The 15554-nt window shown below is 41.3% G+C and overlaps 1 protein-coding gene across 5 annotated transcripts in view; it reads right to left on the minus strand.

Annotated features, from left to right (window-relative positions):
* Positions 1–14364, minus strand: part of espn (espin) — a 34708-nt gene extending 20344 nt beyond the window's left edge. For 2 of the 5 annotated variants that reach the window (XM_028993152.1, XM_028993149.1), the window contains exons 1-7: positions 13500–14364; positions 9771–9964; positions 5288–5474; positions 4620–4802; positions 3661–3792; positions 2575–2803; positions 1501–1778 (exon numbers count right to left, since the gene is read on the minus strand). In XM_028993152.1, the coding sequence (XP_028848985.1) occupies positions 1501–1778; positions 2575–2803; positions 3661–3792; positions 4620–4802; positions 5288–5474; positions 9771–9964; positions 13500–13793 (1497 nt within the window). In that variant the 5' untranslated portion in view covers positions 13794–14364. Of the gene's footprint in view, positions 1–1500; positions 1779–2574; positions 2825–3660; positions 3793–4619; positions 4803–5287; positions 5475–9770; positions 9965–13499 lie in introns of all 5 variants that reach the window. The other 3 variants (XM_028993150.1, XM_028993147.1, XM_028993148.1) reach the window with 2 other exon arrangements.
* Positions 14365–15554: the final 1190 nt, after the last annotated feature.

A 15554-nucleotide genomic window follows, 5' to 3' on the forward strand; every position in this document is an offset into this window, starting at 1 on the left:
CCACTCTTCAAATAGCACAAGTGCGCTTTGTTCCCGTCCCTCTTTTGTGAACTTTGTGTTTGGTGTTGCTCAAGGTGTATCAGTCTAGCAAAGGAATTTGGAGTACACAAAGTACTGGGACACACAATGCAAACATGCCATTGTTGCAAAACCTAATTCCTTGCATTTAATACCTTTGGCCTTAATTATGCCCTCCCAATGGCAACACAGCTAAAGGACTGTATAAAAGGGTGTAAACCACCACAGAACACTGCAACCCCCACCCCTTCTCACAGATGTCATACTCTGTAAAATACCAGTTCAATTTCAGAGCAAAATATTTTAGTGATTTCACATGTTGCGTACAATATCTGGGTATATCAGTACATCATATAATATGTGGAGTTTTGCATTTGGAATTTTGAATTTTAAATTAATAACTCACAGATACCTGTTTGTTCCTGTCTATACTAGATTCAGTCGTAGTTAAACAGAATTTAATAAAACCTATTATAGGTCACAAATAAACCTATTATTATACTCCTATTATAGGTCACATGCACAGTCTTGTAATGAACTTTGCCTGAAATATAGAAGACATGGTCACTATTCCACAATCCGAGATAATCTCAGAACATTTTCTTTTCGCTTTTAAAATATATTGACATTACTATAGAAAATAATCTTCCTATAGCAGACCCCCAATTAGAACACTTCAGCCTCTTTAAATAGCCTGAATTAATTAAACTAATCTCATCATCAAATCAATGTAATATTGGATCTGCTTCCTACAAGTTTCCTTAAACAAGTAGCACCTGCTGTTATTAATCCTATTCTTAAAATTATTCATTTGTCTGTAAGCTCCAGCCAGAATGTTGTTTGAGAATGTTGTTGGGATCAAGGGAATAGCCCTCTCCTGGTTCCATTTTAGGTCCGATGTTATTTTTCCTTTATGTTACCTTATGTCACATCATTCATAAATATGGTATTCATTTTCACTGCTATGCCGATTGTAAACACAGTTGTATTGATCCGCAATGCCAGACAAGAGACAGCAGCTGAACAGATTGTCTGATGGACATTAGACAGTGGATGCTCACCAACTTTCTTCAGTTAGACCCTGATAAGACAGAGGCTCTTGTATTTGGGCCTACAGCCTTTCTATCTCATCAAGTACAGAAGTAAAGTTTGTGTCCTTATTGACATTAGCATCCATTCAACTTAGAAATATTGCAAAGATAAGAAATATGATCTCAATGCACGATGCAGAATATTTGATGCAGAAAAGTGTGGGGGGTGTCAACTAGAGGGACAGTCAAAGCCCATTGAGACATACTGTATTTGATTATGGGCTAAATAAATGTTGTTTTTCTACTTGATGTGTTCATGCCAAACCTGAGCCCAAAACAGATTTAGCAAAAGGTATTAAAACAAGTCTGTTAAGATCTTAGCAGACTTGTACAACTCGCCATGTTTAGTATGATATAGTATGCACACTTTTGCAAACCATGCCCAGCATACCTCTCTCTTTGAAGTGTCGTTATCTACACGACGAAGGTTGCTCTTCACCTTCACGTACATCTCTGCAGACGACTCCTCCTCCGGAGGTTTAGGGGCGGGGTAGTTGGGCGGAGGAGGTGGGGGCTGGGAGGCAGAAGCTGGAGGGGGAGGAGGCGGGAAGGATGGAGGTGGAGGCGGAGGTGGTAGCCCACTGTTGGGGTCTCCTCCACCAGCAGAAGTATCTGGGTTCAGCATGTCCATGTAGGTCTGCATGTCGGTGATGGTGGATTCTGGCCCACCTGGAAAAGAGGTGCAGACAGGTGATTGTCTCTTTTTCCAGATTCATCTAAAATCCACATGAATTCACGCTACTTCACAATATAAATGGCAATATTGTTCATGTGGTTATGGTCTAAAATATAGATATATGGTAAAGTATTGCAAATACTGAATAGTAAAACTTAAATTTAGGAGCACAGTACACAATGGTGACAATGTGAATGCAAAGTTATAAAGACATTTTTTTCCCCATGGTGGGGGGGTGCATCATTCCCAGTCAAACAATACCCTTCTGTGTCCTTATTTCTTCTACACTGTGTCGCCACTGGAGGTCAGTGTTGCAATGACAAGCAGATGGGACCTCAGTGAGAGCCAAGGAAATGTCTTCCACCCCACTGAACACAAACTTTCCCACCATTGTTCTGACAGCTTCACACACACAAACACACACTCACTGCATAAAGACTGAGGGCTAGGACCACATGTTTAGTGGTGAAGATGCAGGAATGTTGAGTATACACAGAGTATGGCATATTGTATATCCCTTCATGTATTATTTACACTCTGCTTTTGTCTATTTATTTACAGAGCTCAGCTGAATTCTGGTCAGGCTGAACTACATCAAGACATATACTGCAAATATATTATAATCATGATAACATGGTCATTTCATCTTCCATTTGATGACTGTTAGCACTGTACATGAACATTATATTGTCTGTATAGGTGCAGAGCAAGTGTAGTGCAAGATGCTGTATTTCTGCCTGCACATTAGTTGTTTTGTATATTGCTGCTGTCTGAATCCTCAGTACTGACCAGTTGGGATTCGTGATGGAGGTGAGGAGCTCCTCTTTTCTCCTGTGCTGGACTGGCTGGAGTTGGCCGAGTCGTAGTTGGACATGGAGCTGGAGGGTGAGCCCAGGTCAAAGCGTGCGGGTGGAAGCGTAGAGGAAATGGTTGCATGTGGGGAGCAATGTCCTGAGTCAGGCTGCTTGTATTCAAGGTCAGCAGAGGGGTCTCTGGACAGCACACGATGCTCCACACTCTGCAACACAAGCTGGAGAATCTAAGTTATTTCTTCTTCCATCAGCACTACTTTTTTCTGACTGGTCTGAAAATTAAACATTAATTTCAATTCAAACAAAATAGCTATCCATGAATGAAATACATTCTGCAAACTCAAATAAAATATTTTATGAGATTAGAAGCATAGTGTGCTTTATCACAATATTTGCGTATGATAAATTATATGATAAAAAATCCACAACTCTCTTTGACTGAACTGACAAAGTTCTTTTATTAATACATTTCTATTTCTTCACTAAATATGTGATTTTCGGGTTGTTTTCTGGTGTACTTTTTAAATCAGGTACTAGCATCTTAGGCTGGTAGCATTGTGGCCTGAATACATTACTTGGGGTTTTCTAGCTAATGCCAGTATCTGGCCTTGACCTTCCCTTTTCGATCAACTAATTTGAAGAAACGTGTGTCACTTCCAATTTTCTTAACTTTCTAATAGGTACAACACTATTGCTAGATGAACATGAGCAGCAGAAATAATATACACAGTAATGCCATGAAGCCATTAAAAATCTGCTAGTACTCCATATCTGAGATTCAAGAAGATTAAAATAATAAGCATTGTGTTCCTAGCAGTTCAGTATAACATGTTAAACAATCCAGCACCAGTTGGCTTAAAGTGGCTCTAGTGGTGTAATATTTCTTTGGCAATTGCAGCATGCGATTTTAAATAGCAAAGTATTTTTCCCCAATGTCTTATAAAAGCAGATCTGTGGTCACAAAATTAATCAATTAATAATTTTTTAATCAATTAATGAGATGGCGTCATCACCATAAGATGCAAAATTCCATGTCTGCAGTCTTTGTCATGTTGATCCTCACCATGTTCTCCACAGTGCGCAGGTACTTGGCACACTGGGGATGTCCATTGTACTCAGCCAGGTCTGCAGCAGAAAAGCCGTCCTGGTCACGGGTGCCCAGATCCACCCCGTTTACCACCAGAATCTGACAGCACTAAAGGGACAGATGAAAGAGCTGAATTCTAATCGTCACTTAGGACACACTTGACCCTAGTTTGATCCAGGGAGAAGGAACCTGCAATTAGTAGATATGAGGCAGAAGCTCAGAAAATAACACAAATCTAAAGCACTGACCCAGTTAAGAGACTAATTATTGGACAGGCTATTTCTCTTGTGTAATTACAGTATATAATATTATTGGAGTACAAATATATTTGTTGAATTTATTGTCTATCCAATAAAGAATATAGAGCGCATAAAAAAACATTACAAAATACGTGCAGAGAAATGTACTGTATGAATATTATTTGAAAAATATCACGTTACATTCTTCTTGTGGTGAAGGCCTTTAAGAGAAACATTCTCCTCTCAGCCATATGTTTGTTTATCTGAGCCACTTGAGGGTTGTGACTTGAGAAAGGGGTTAAGCCGATGCACTCACAACAGCTGCAAAACGTGAACCTCCTAAAGTGAGAGACAATGCCAGCATCTACCTGCTCAGCACGGCTTCCCTGTGGGGATGAAGTTACACAGACATGCTTTTGTCTGGGTGGCTTTTCTCCCTTATTCAAACTTCCTCTAGGTCCGGTGTCCCCCGCCAAAAAAAATAAAACCCCAAACAACACAGCTTTCATTTGGAATCTCTTTAAATAACCTACAAACTTTTCAAAGACTATGCGATTTTGACAGTATTTGTGGATTAAAATGTTAGCACTAAATTCTATAATTTATCAGGAAGGATCCACAGAGTTTTTGAATAAGTTTTTTGTTTGGTTTTTTGTTGTATGGAGCTTACTGCACCGGTTCCTGGACTGAACCCACCTCCAGCTCTCCATTCTCTGCTGCGTCATGGAGAGGCGTCCCTCCCCAGCTGTCCATAACAATTTCCCCTCCATGAAGCAGGAGCCAGCTGAGGACCTTAGTGTGACCACGACTGGCTGCAAAGTGCATGGCAGTGGCACCATCATTGTCTCTGTCTGCCAGGCTTATCTCTGTGAAGCTCATCTGTGTGGGAACACACATACATACACAAATAAAGTGTACTCTGCCCATCTTATAGAGGAACAAAATTGATTTGTACTCAAATGACAACAATTAGTTCTCAAAACTGACACTGAATTAAGGTAAAGAGGTGAAATTCTGAACACAGACTGAATCTCTGCAGCTACCTATATAAAAATTTAGCTTGACTGTGTTGCATTTCATATCATTCATTCATTCAGATGTCTGCTTTACTCCCGAAAGAACCCAAACCTACCTGAGTGAACACATTGGGAAAATCTTTTCTCAGCCAACCCCCTCAACATGACCACATCAGGCTTGCAAGATGAGTAACCTTCTTATTATGTTCAGCTGGTTAATATACCCTTGGCATCCCTAGACCTCCCATTTCGGCAATTCCTTTATCTAAATCATAAGGATCCTAATGACATTATATGCTCTTATCTATCCACACTGCTGATATGGGGATGGTTGCCCTTGTTTCTTACCAGCCACACTATAACAGTGTTGTGACCCATCTGAGCGGCAGCATGCAGAGGAGTCATCCCGTCATTGGCTCTGATGCTTGAGTCTGCCCCACAGTCCTTCACCAGGTACTGGACCACTTCCAGGTGACCCTCTTGACATGCCAGATAGAGGGGAGTGGCACCATTCTTTGTTTGCAAATTGACGGCCCTGCAAAGGGACAAGTTTGTCATATGCTTTGTATATTTTTGAAGACTACCATGTAGTTTTCATAATTACTCTAAATTGCAGAAGTGTTTAGTGGTGACAATTATGTTGAGAATTTTCTAAAAATTCATTTAGATAGACTCTAATGACGTCATGATCCTAGGGCAGAGTTGTCAGTGGCGGGGCCAGGAAGGCTAATTCTCATGCATCGCAGCAGGAGTTCAGGGAGTGAGCAAGTGCCTGCCCTCAAATCCCATAAGGCCAAGCTTTATTTGGACCTTGACTGACAAGCTAGCAGAGAGTCTCCTAAGAGGATTAGCCCTCAAGTGGTTCTGTGCATATTCATGGTTAACAAATGGCATTACAAGCAAGGAGGAAAAGGGGAGTTGGAGGAAGGAATAGGAACTGTGAGACACCTGCTGGCCACTCCCCCTTTCCATCCCTCAATGCCACATTAAAAACACAAGTGTTACGAACCAACTTATACTGCTGCATGAATGCACAACTGGAGAAACAGAAATAAACCGTGTGTTGCTTAGTACACGTCAATGAACGAATACATTTTTTGCCATTAATCACCAGGGCAGAGGGGGTGACCACAGGCCGCACATAAAAACAAGCAGGTGTTAAATATTTCAGACAGGAAGGCCACCTAATCACGAGCTCGGACCTCAGGAAGTGCACAGACAGCTGAATCATTCATGAGTGAAACCCAACAGTTTGGCACTGCATGAGAGGGAATATACACGCACGAACACACACCTACAAAATACCCACAAATACATACGCACATGTATCTACATGCATAGACATAACAAACTAAAACAGTATGCACCAGTACCTGCCTGCAACAAAACAGTTATAAGTAATATATTCTGTTTCATGCATGCCTTCTCACAGTCATACACATCGATCAAATAATGGCCTTTAATATAAAAACTGCTATACAAGCATGCAAAAGAAAGAAATTGCACATTTTAAGCCACTGGAACAACCAAGGTTATATTAATTGCCATAGATTAAATTAAAATGTGCATGCACATCCACATATAAATACATATACATACAAACTCCCAAATACACCTGTACATAGACCTGGTTAAACTTGTGTTTCTCACTCTCACATCACATACCATAAAGTGAGTATAAACCCAAAAGATTTTTATACCACACTACAACGAACCAATAACAGCAGGAAATATATTTATGTTTTAATGCATGCTCTAGAGCTGAATGTGCATTTGGTAAATAGCAGTTAGGTCGCATCTCAGCTGTTACCTCAGTCATTAGTAATGTAATAGGTATAGTCACACTAATGGTCCTTTCGCCTGATAGAGCACAATTCAGCTCTCAGTGGCTTTTCCTGTTTAAATAATTCATAGAGTGGACAAAACCGAAACTCCTCCTGTGTGAAAACATACAGTAATGCTGAAAGGAGGATAGTGGCCCACACAAGTGTGTGTACATAAATATTTATACTTAAAAGATATTCATATTGCAAGTTATTCACCTCCCATTCTTTCCTTACATAGTTGGTATAGATGCAGGTTTTCAGTATAGCAATGTTATCTGTTGTTAAAAAAATATAGGATTTGTGGTAACAACACACTCTGAAGATTTTAGTTATCATTAATGACCAATATACTGATAGAATTGTCACTGAGTGAACTGGAAATTAATTATGCGTCCTACCTGAAAACATGGATTTAAGCAAACGTTACCGATCGTAAGCATTGGTTAAGCCTCTAACCTTTTTGAAATGGCTGCTTCTAATGAAGAACACAGTTGTTGTGGTGCCCTACAGATGGCCATATGTCACCGGTCCCCTCTGAGTTCTGCTTAAATCCACTCAAGATGCACCCAGACTAAATGCTATTAAGTCGTTTTCAGAGGTTGAGATCGGTGTGTTCAACTTTGTTCTCCATGGCTTCCGTTTGTATGGCCTAATGGATCATCTGAACCAAAATGATTAAAAATTCCATACCTTTTATTACCTGATATTAGTACATAACCACTGTTGCACTGCAGTGATGGAGAGTCTAGGCACCTCTAAAGGCTCTAAATCTGCACTAATTGATTGCATTACTTCGTGGTAAATGTCTTGAATTTTATTGTGGGCTGATTCAAATTGTGTTTTTATTTTATCAGCAACAGTCGAAACCATGCAGCCCAGTGTGCTATAGAAGACAATAGAGCAGTTTCACACAGTCTCATAAATTGTGCTTCCATTGTTCCAATAGGCATCTACGTCTGTCAAGGCCCATCCCCTTTTCCCTGCTAACTACACTGATACAGTCAGTGTCAGTGTCATAATTAGCAACACGTTCATGAGACTGCCTTGACTCCACTGATAATAGCGATGCCACATTTCACAAGATTTCCAGCTTGCTGTATAAACTACACTGTGAAATTAATCTACAGAACCAACAGGAGGTGGCATCTGGTATAGAAATGGTTTCTGGCTCATTAGTTTTAATCATTCATTTTAATTATGCAATGACAGACAGTATTTGATTCGTCTCTAGTACATGGCATTTTCAAAAAGTCATTACATGCTCTTGCCAATTGCTGGCATTATTATTACCATTAAACATTTTTTGATGACAAAGTTAAGTACATACCTATCTACAAATAAAATTAAAAACAAAACTTTCATACAATTATCATATATGATCTGTATTAAGAATGTCAATGTGCCCGGTTGGTTTTCGGTTATTGATTCAAGTCTCAGAACATACACACACACACACACACACAAGAACACACTCCATAGCCTAACTCTTCTTACTGATAAGTAAAAGGCATGATAACAATGGACGACACTACAAATCACTTTACAACCACAATAAAGGCCCCACTGTCACGGCATGTTAAACATTAACACGGCAGAAAGAGATGGCCCGCTTGGCTCATCCTCCAATCATTTTATGGCTTTATGGTCCTCGATGGCTAACAGAAGACAACAAGCAGCAATTCTTCTCCAAATGTGAAAAGAGGGGTATCCAACACAGATGTTCCATTACTGATAGGTGCTTTAAACACCACTCGCTTATCTAACAGCAGCAACAAAACTGCCACCTGAACCCGGTCAGATAAGACAAGGTTCAGATATTCCCCCTTCACACATTCAACATTCAAACACACTGAATAAATAGCAGAGAGGCCACAGAATTGTTCCTTTTAATGCATAAAGAACACTTGTAACATTGTTATAAATACTACAGACCAATCCCTTCTGACTGTTTTGATTTAATGGAACTGCCATTGTGTTGGTTGCTCATCTTGGTTTTGATCTAGATCTTGAATTTGTTCACCATTTTGTGTTCACCTTTCTCCTTTTGTGTGCCTCCTTTCCTGGTTTGAGCTCTGCATGTTCTGTTGCTTCCTCCTATCCACCCACCTGCTGCCTCGTGTTCTGGCTGTTTTGGAGCCAAGCAATCCTTTCTTTAGTGGTTTGTTTGAGGCGACATTGCATATATATTGCAAGTATATTGCATAAGCAACAACGGGCTTGCAATTTATCACATTATTTCTTACAGTGCACAGTAATATAAAGAACTGCACAATATATCACTTATATCACCAGGAATGAGTACTGTAGATCTTTTTTTTTTATAAAAGATGGGTGCCAGCATCCACTGAATTGGTGCCAAGAGATGGTCATTGATTAACCCCTTAAAGTTCATGAGGTACTAAATACAAATGAAAACAACAATTGAACTGATGATGGCAGAATAATAAAATAATAAAAAATCTATTTCCTTTGTGGTTCTGAGATATCAAGGCACTGCAGAGCGGAGGCTTAGGATCAAGCACCTGCTTGGCACAGGTCAAAGAGGGAAAGTCACTTGGCACCAACACCAGACAAGGAAAGTAAAGTATTTTTAAAGTCCAAATATCTTGTGTGCAGACCAAACAGTCTGAAATGTTAAACCCTAAATTACAGAGAGGAGAAGCTTCTGCGTAAGTCCGCTTAAAACGGAGCTAACAACTTAAGCAATTAGCGGGAAGGCCACAGGCTCCGGGGAAAACAGGAGCAAGACTGCAGCAGCAGCAAAATTATCTGTGTATAATAATGTGTAATTTTCAGTAAATACCAGATTCAATTTTTTTTTCCTTTTTCCATTTCAGTAGCATTAGTCTTTTCCCATAACCCCTTTAATTACAGAGACGTTGCAGTTAGATGTTTTTGGTAGAGCCCATTGTTAAAAAAGAAACTGATGCAGATGCCCAGATTATTAATACTATAAAGGATTTTAACAGAAAGCATGACTTGTCTGAATTTTTAAAAGCTCTTACTTTGGGCTGTGCCCCAGCAATAGTCTCAGGGAGGGAAGGTCACCCTTAGCAGCAGCATAATGCACAGGCAAGGCCCCTGATTCCGTGGCAACCATGGGGTCCCCTTCCCCACTCTTCAGCAGCCAATCGATGACCTCGTGGTGACTGAAGCGGGCAGCCAGGTGCAGAACAGTGGCCCCTGAGCTGTCTTTGTCCTGAAAGAGGATAACAAAGAGGAACTAATCAGACGAGGGTTTTCTGCAAGTCAGCTTAAATGGAACCGTGGGCCGTGTGTTGATGCAAACGGTCACAGCTCACCATGATAAAGCCTATTAAAACACAAGTCCCATACTTTATAACTAATGCCAGACATTCGCATGGTGATTATCTCCTAATTAAAATGTAATTAAAATGCAATTGCTTATAACAATCATTCATTTATTCATTTAAATCTTAATCTTTCCAATGCACAATTTTGGACAATTTTAATAACAACCTTGCCATTACACACTGCCATGGTCCCTTTCTAACATTTTCCTTGTGTGCACAAAGGGTCAAAATGTGTGGAGTGTGAATTGTAGGGCATGTCAAAGCCCACTGTATGTGAATTTGGGCTAAATAAAATGTTGTTGTAATATAGTGGGACATTTGAACCTACAGTTGCATGCTTCCTAATATGTGCCTTAACATAGACAGCTACTATGTCTTTTACATATTATTTTAACAGCTTTGCAATTTTGAATAGTCAATATTGACAATTAATTCCAAGCACAAAAAAATATCCAACATTCCACATATATTTAGAAATGTATGACAATAGGGTAACACCTTGACCTGGGATGTACTATTACTACCTACAACTAGCACAGATCTGAATATTTCATTCCAGTAATTACATTAAAAATAGGTGTATCACCAAAACTATACTTGATATGCAAGACTCTGGCATGGAAACCCTTATCTAATTACATAATTTATGATAACAGTCAGGCCTGTTCAAAGTGTCATTCATTTATCCCCTTCGGTTAGATGAAGGAGATTGTTCTGTCATGTGTGTCAGCCATTCAAGTGCTCCATTTTGCCACTGAAGATAGATTGCCAGTAATGGATGTCAGTGAGAGAAAGGGAATGTGCTCTGGTTACTCTGCATGGCAGTCTCCACCTCTTCCATTTTAGCAACACGGAAATGAGGCAACACAGCTCACAAAACTCTATAGCCTTTCAAAGAGCGTCATTCTAAATCATGCTACATGCTGCAAATGAATCGCTGTTTGTTCTTAACTTTGCACAAACTTTGCACTGTAGGCCTTATTATACTGATTTTAATTTAACAGGCTTCTGACTGGCTTGGGCAAAATGACTGGATCAGGCGGTCTTGTGAGGCGTCCCAGTATGCCATTTTACATTTATTAGACGTCCTTATCCAGAGCGACTTACAATCAGTAGTTATAAGGACAGTCCCCCTGGAGACACTCAGGGTTAAGTATCTTGCTCAGGGACACAATGGTAGTAAGTGGGATTTTAACCCACTTATGGGTTCAATAGGTTCTTAGGCGAGTGTGGTACTCACTAGGCTACTACCATCACCGTTTCATATATGGTCTAAGGAAAGACAATGAGTTACTCCAAGGGGGGACTGTCCCTGTAACTACTGAAAGTCACTCTGGATAAGGGCTGATAAATGCATTAAATGTAAATGTAACTGGTGACATGGGTGCCCAATATTCAGTCATGCACAAATCCTCATCCAGTCCCACAGAGTGTAGAAAAAATAGAACTAACAGCTAATCAAGAAAAAAACACACACATTTTACTGCCATAGATTGGTCAGATTATCCATGATAACCCCTCTGCAAAAATGCCTACATGTAATTAGATTTTAAAAAAAGATTACACCATGAAGAGAAGGTGGCCCATCATCGTCTTCTGGTTTTGTCGTCCTATTTATGACATAAAGATCACTGTCCAGCACACAGTGGTGAGGGAACACCTTCACACTTCCTGCCGAATGGGCTCTAATTCCGTCTCCTCTGTACTATATATAGGCAAGGTCTTCTGGTCATGCAAAGCCTCTCTGCAGCCTCGATGCTGTGGCCATGCCAGCTGAAATGGCTGCCCAGTGTGCCATGTGACAGATACATTTCCAAAGCAGCAACCAGCAAAACCAGAGTTGAAACGCCACAAACTTCTTTGATTCTAAAATACATTGCAGTCCCTATAAGCTTGTCTAAATTACACACTACCAGTCAAAAGTTTAGGGTCATTTAAAAATGTCCTTATTTGTCCGTAATAAACCTGACACAGGCTTGAACAGAAAATAATGATCAGACATCTGCAGATACACTAGATACTGTACTAGTTGTATTTTTACCAGTTTTATTGCCTCATTTATTGTTCAGCTGTACTAAAATAATTGCAAATAGTTTCCTAATAATGGATGGAAACACAGCATCCACTGAAACTCTGTTAATTGTTAATAAAGTTCCTCTCTACGTGTGTGTAGATATTCCATCATTACAAGTTTTACAACATAATAAATACAATGTCGGGACTGGAGCTTTCACTAATTTTTTATGCATATAACTACTGTCTCCCAACAAAAACAGGGACATTTCTAAATTACCCTAAACTTTTGAACAGTAAATAGGTTCATCTAAAAGCATTTCAAAACAGAAGAACCAGCATCATTTTGTTGCACATGGATAAATCTTTCTGCTTTGAGAGGCATTTTTTACATTTCTAGACAGCCAAGAACAGCCTTCAATTTTTCCCCCCACCACCATCTGACCATTGTGCAATTTCAGTAAAAAAAACCCTCATTGTGAGACAGGGGACCCAGCTTCGGCAATCTCCAATGAATCCTCTTGATTCACAACCGATATATTTTCAAGATGATTAGAATAGACATGAATAGGCAATGTTCTACATGTAAATGCTGATCTATTCATTCATATAACAACGCATGATGGGAACAGTCTCAAAATCATGCACGGCCACAACCACGCCACTGGCTTTACTCGTTTATTGACCTTAAACCCAGCCGGTAAACATGTTCCATAAGATTATTAGACCAGCGCTTTAAGGTGTGCTGGTGTGGCAGAGTTGTGTAAGCCTTTCAGCAGCATAGTCCCCCTCAAAATACTACAAACACTTGCCCAACTGTGACAGCAAAACACAGGGATGAAACTGCTTCGATTGAACCCTCAACCCCCCTCTGGCGTCTGTACAGACATCCGATACCTGCTTACATGCATTCCGCGTCTTTACAGCATAAATAATTACAGTATAAATAAAACACCTATAGTAATTAATTACAGCATAAATAAAACACCTATAGTGTTTTGCTATAGGGTGGTAGTAGCCTAGTCGCCTATGAACCAGGAGAACCAGGTTCAAACCCTGCTTACTACCATTGTGTCCCTGAGCAAGACACTTAACCCTAAGTTGCTCCAGGGGGGGACTGTCCCTGTAACTACTGATTGTAAGTCGCTCTGGATAAGGGCGTCTGATAAATGCTGTAAATTAAATGAAAACGAAATGAAATACGATGAATAATGCAGCGCCGCTGTCCGAGGTGCTGATTCCTGGAGGGTTCATTTATGAACAGAGTATTCCCAAACAGATTGTCCCTAAGAGGACGGATTTATCTGGGACTATCTGGGGGGGGGGCGGTGATCAGGTCATGAAAGCAGTTTATAGGGACAGGCTGAGAACCCATCCAACACCCGGCAAAACCGTGAGTGAACCTACCGCCGCTCGGCAGCCCCCTTGCGTCAGGAGCCACTGCAGACAGGCCAGGTTGCCCGTGGCGGCCGCGTCGTGTGCGGGCGTCGCGCCGTTGTTGGCCACGCCGTTCCCGGCCAGGCCCGCTTCCTCCACCAGGTACCGCACGCAGCCCAGCCTCCCGGCCCGCGCCGCGTGGTGCACCGGGGACGCGCCGAGCAGGTCCGTCAGGCCGCCGTGCAGCGCCCCGTCCGCCAGCTGCACCTTGAGGGCCTGCACGTCGCCCTGCCTGGCGGCCAGGAGGGTCCGCTCCACCACCATGGCAGCGAGCAGTCGGCCCTACGTCGCCTTGTTCATGGCCGCCAAACGTGTAGTAACTCTCCTGCCGAATTAACACGCGGTCGCCTTCATTACACAGATTCCCACGCGGGAGACCTTCGTCGTCGTCGTCAGCCTACACTCAACACTAAACGCGCCCATTTCCACAACTTTTAATCACCTCGCGTGATAATTATGCGAAAGGCGAACGCGGTGTAAATTATTCAACAAAATACTTTTTTTTGTGCGTGAAAAGCGAGTCTGGGAGCCGCGTTAGCACCTTTGAAAAAGACGGGCTGCGCCAAAGTCGCTCGCGTTTCGCTGGCGGTTCGACATTAACGTTGAAACGAGCCTTTTACCTCCGACCGAGCCGGGAGTTTACCACACGCTCCGGCGGCATGTCACCCGTTCTCCGGGAAATACCAAACTATCCTGTCTTTCTGCCCTCCTTCCTTCCTTCCCTTCGACTCGACTCGACTCGACCGCTTTCCCCCCGCGGAGCGAGCGGGCGTCCCGGCCGCGGTGCTGCTCGCAAGCCGAGTTCGGCGCCGCCGACTCCGACACGACAACTTGTTGAATAATCCATAAAGGGGAGGAGCCTCCGGCGATATTCTGCCCGCCGAAATCGGCTCAAGCGTTAAAGGGGCAGGCTCGTTCGTTTAGGGTTTACCCCTTTTACTCCCTCCAGATAATACACGCGGTTCATCAGTCACAGATGGATTTATTCCTTTGTTAAACTTCTCCGCCAATCCACCATAAAATCCACCATAAATACACCATAAATCCACCGTCAAACTCGCTGGCTGCACGTAACCGTGAGGGAATAAATTTGCTTTAGAACAAAACTTAACACGAAACACTTCCAACTTTTTCTTTCTCTTCTTCACAGCTTACTTTCACCTTTAACAACTTATTTATGCCTTCTTTAATTTACGGCATCTTCTAGCTTCTTAACCCTTTTGCGTCACTTAAATGTGACTGTGTGCAACACGGAATGTAACTTGGTTCCTACCCATAAACGAAACAATGTTTATAAAATGAAGAAAATAAGTAAACACAATAAATTAAACAACTTGACATAATTTACATTTATGGCAGTTAAAATCACACGTTTCGATTTAAAAAAAAATATTCACAAATGATGATTGAGGTGGTTTAAATTAAATTAAGTTTATTTCCTTGTAAGGTTTTAATTGTGAGTGAAACCGACTGCATGAAAATAATTGGTCGGAGAGAAGCCTGCGCGCTGATTGGCTGAAAGCGGTACCATTTACACGTTACATTTACAGCATTTACCAGACGCCCTTATCCAGAGCGACTTACAGTCAGTAGTTACAGGGACAGTCCCCCCCTGGAGACACTTAGGGTTAAGTGTCTTGCTCATGTTCATAGGCGAGTGTCTTACCCACTAGGCTACTACACACCCCGGTTCCTCACGTCGCCGATAGGTGGCAGAGTCTCCTAAAGGTTGGACCCCGAGCTGTGTGAGTAAAACATATAAAAGAGCTTTCTTATTTACAATATGCCTGACTTTTTCTTTTTTACTTTTCTTTTCTTTTTTTACTTCGTTTTTTTACATATTATCTCACAGGACTATTCACATTTTATTATAAATAAAAAAAACAGTTGGTCACTGTTGGTGGCCACTGCTCTCTCAGGGTGATGGGTTAAATGCAGAGGACAAATTTCACTGTGTGCATCGTGTGCTGTGTATCACATGTGTATCACTTCACTTTTTTTTTTTTTTTTATATGTCAAAGCGTA

The sequence above is a fragment of the Denticeps clupeoides genome, chromosome 10 (genome assembly GCF_900700375.1).
Source record: "Denticeps clupeoides chromosome 10, fDenClu1.1, whole genome shotgun sequence".
Taxonomy (NCBI): domain Eukaryota; kingdom Metazoa; phylum Chordata; class Actinopteri; order Clupeiformes; family Denticipitidae; genus Denticeps; species Denticeps clupeoides.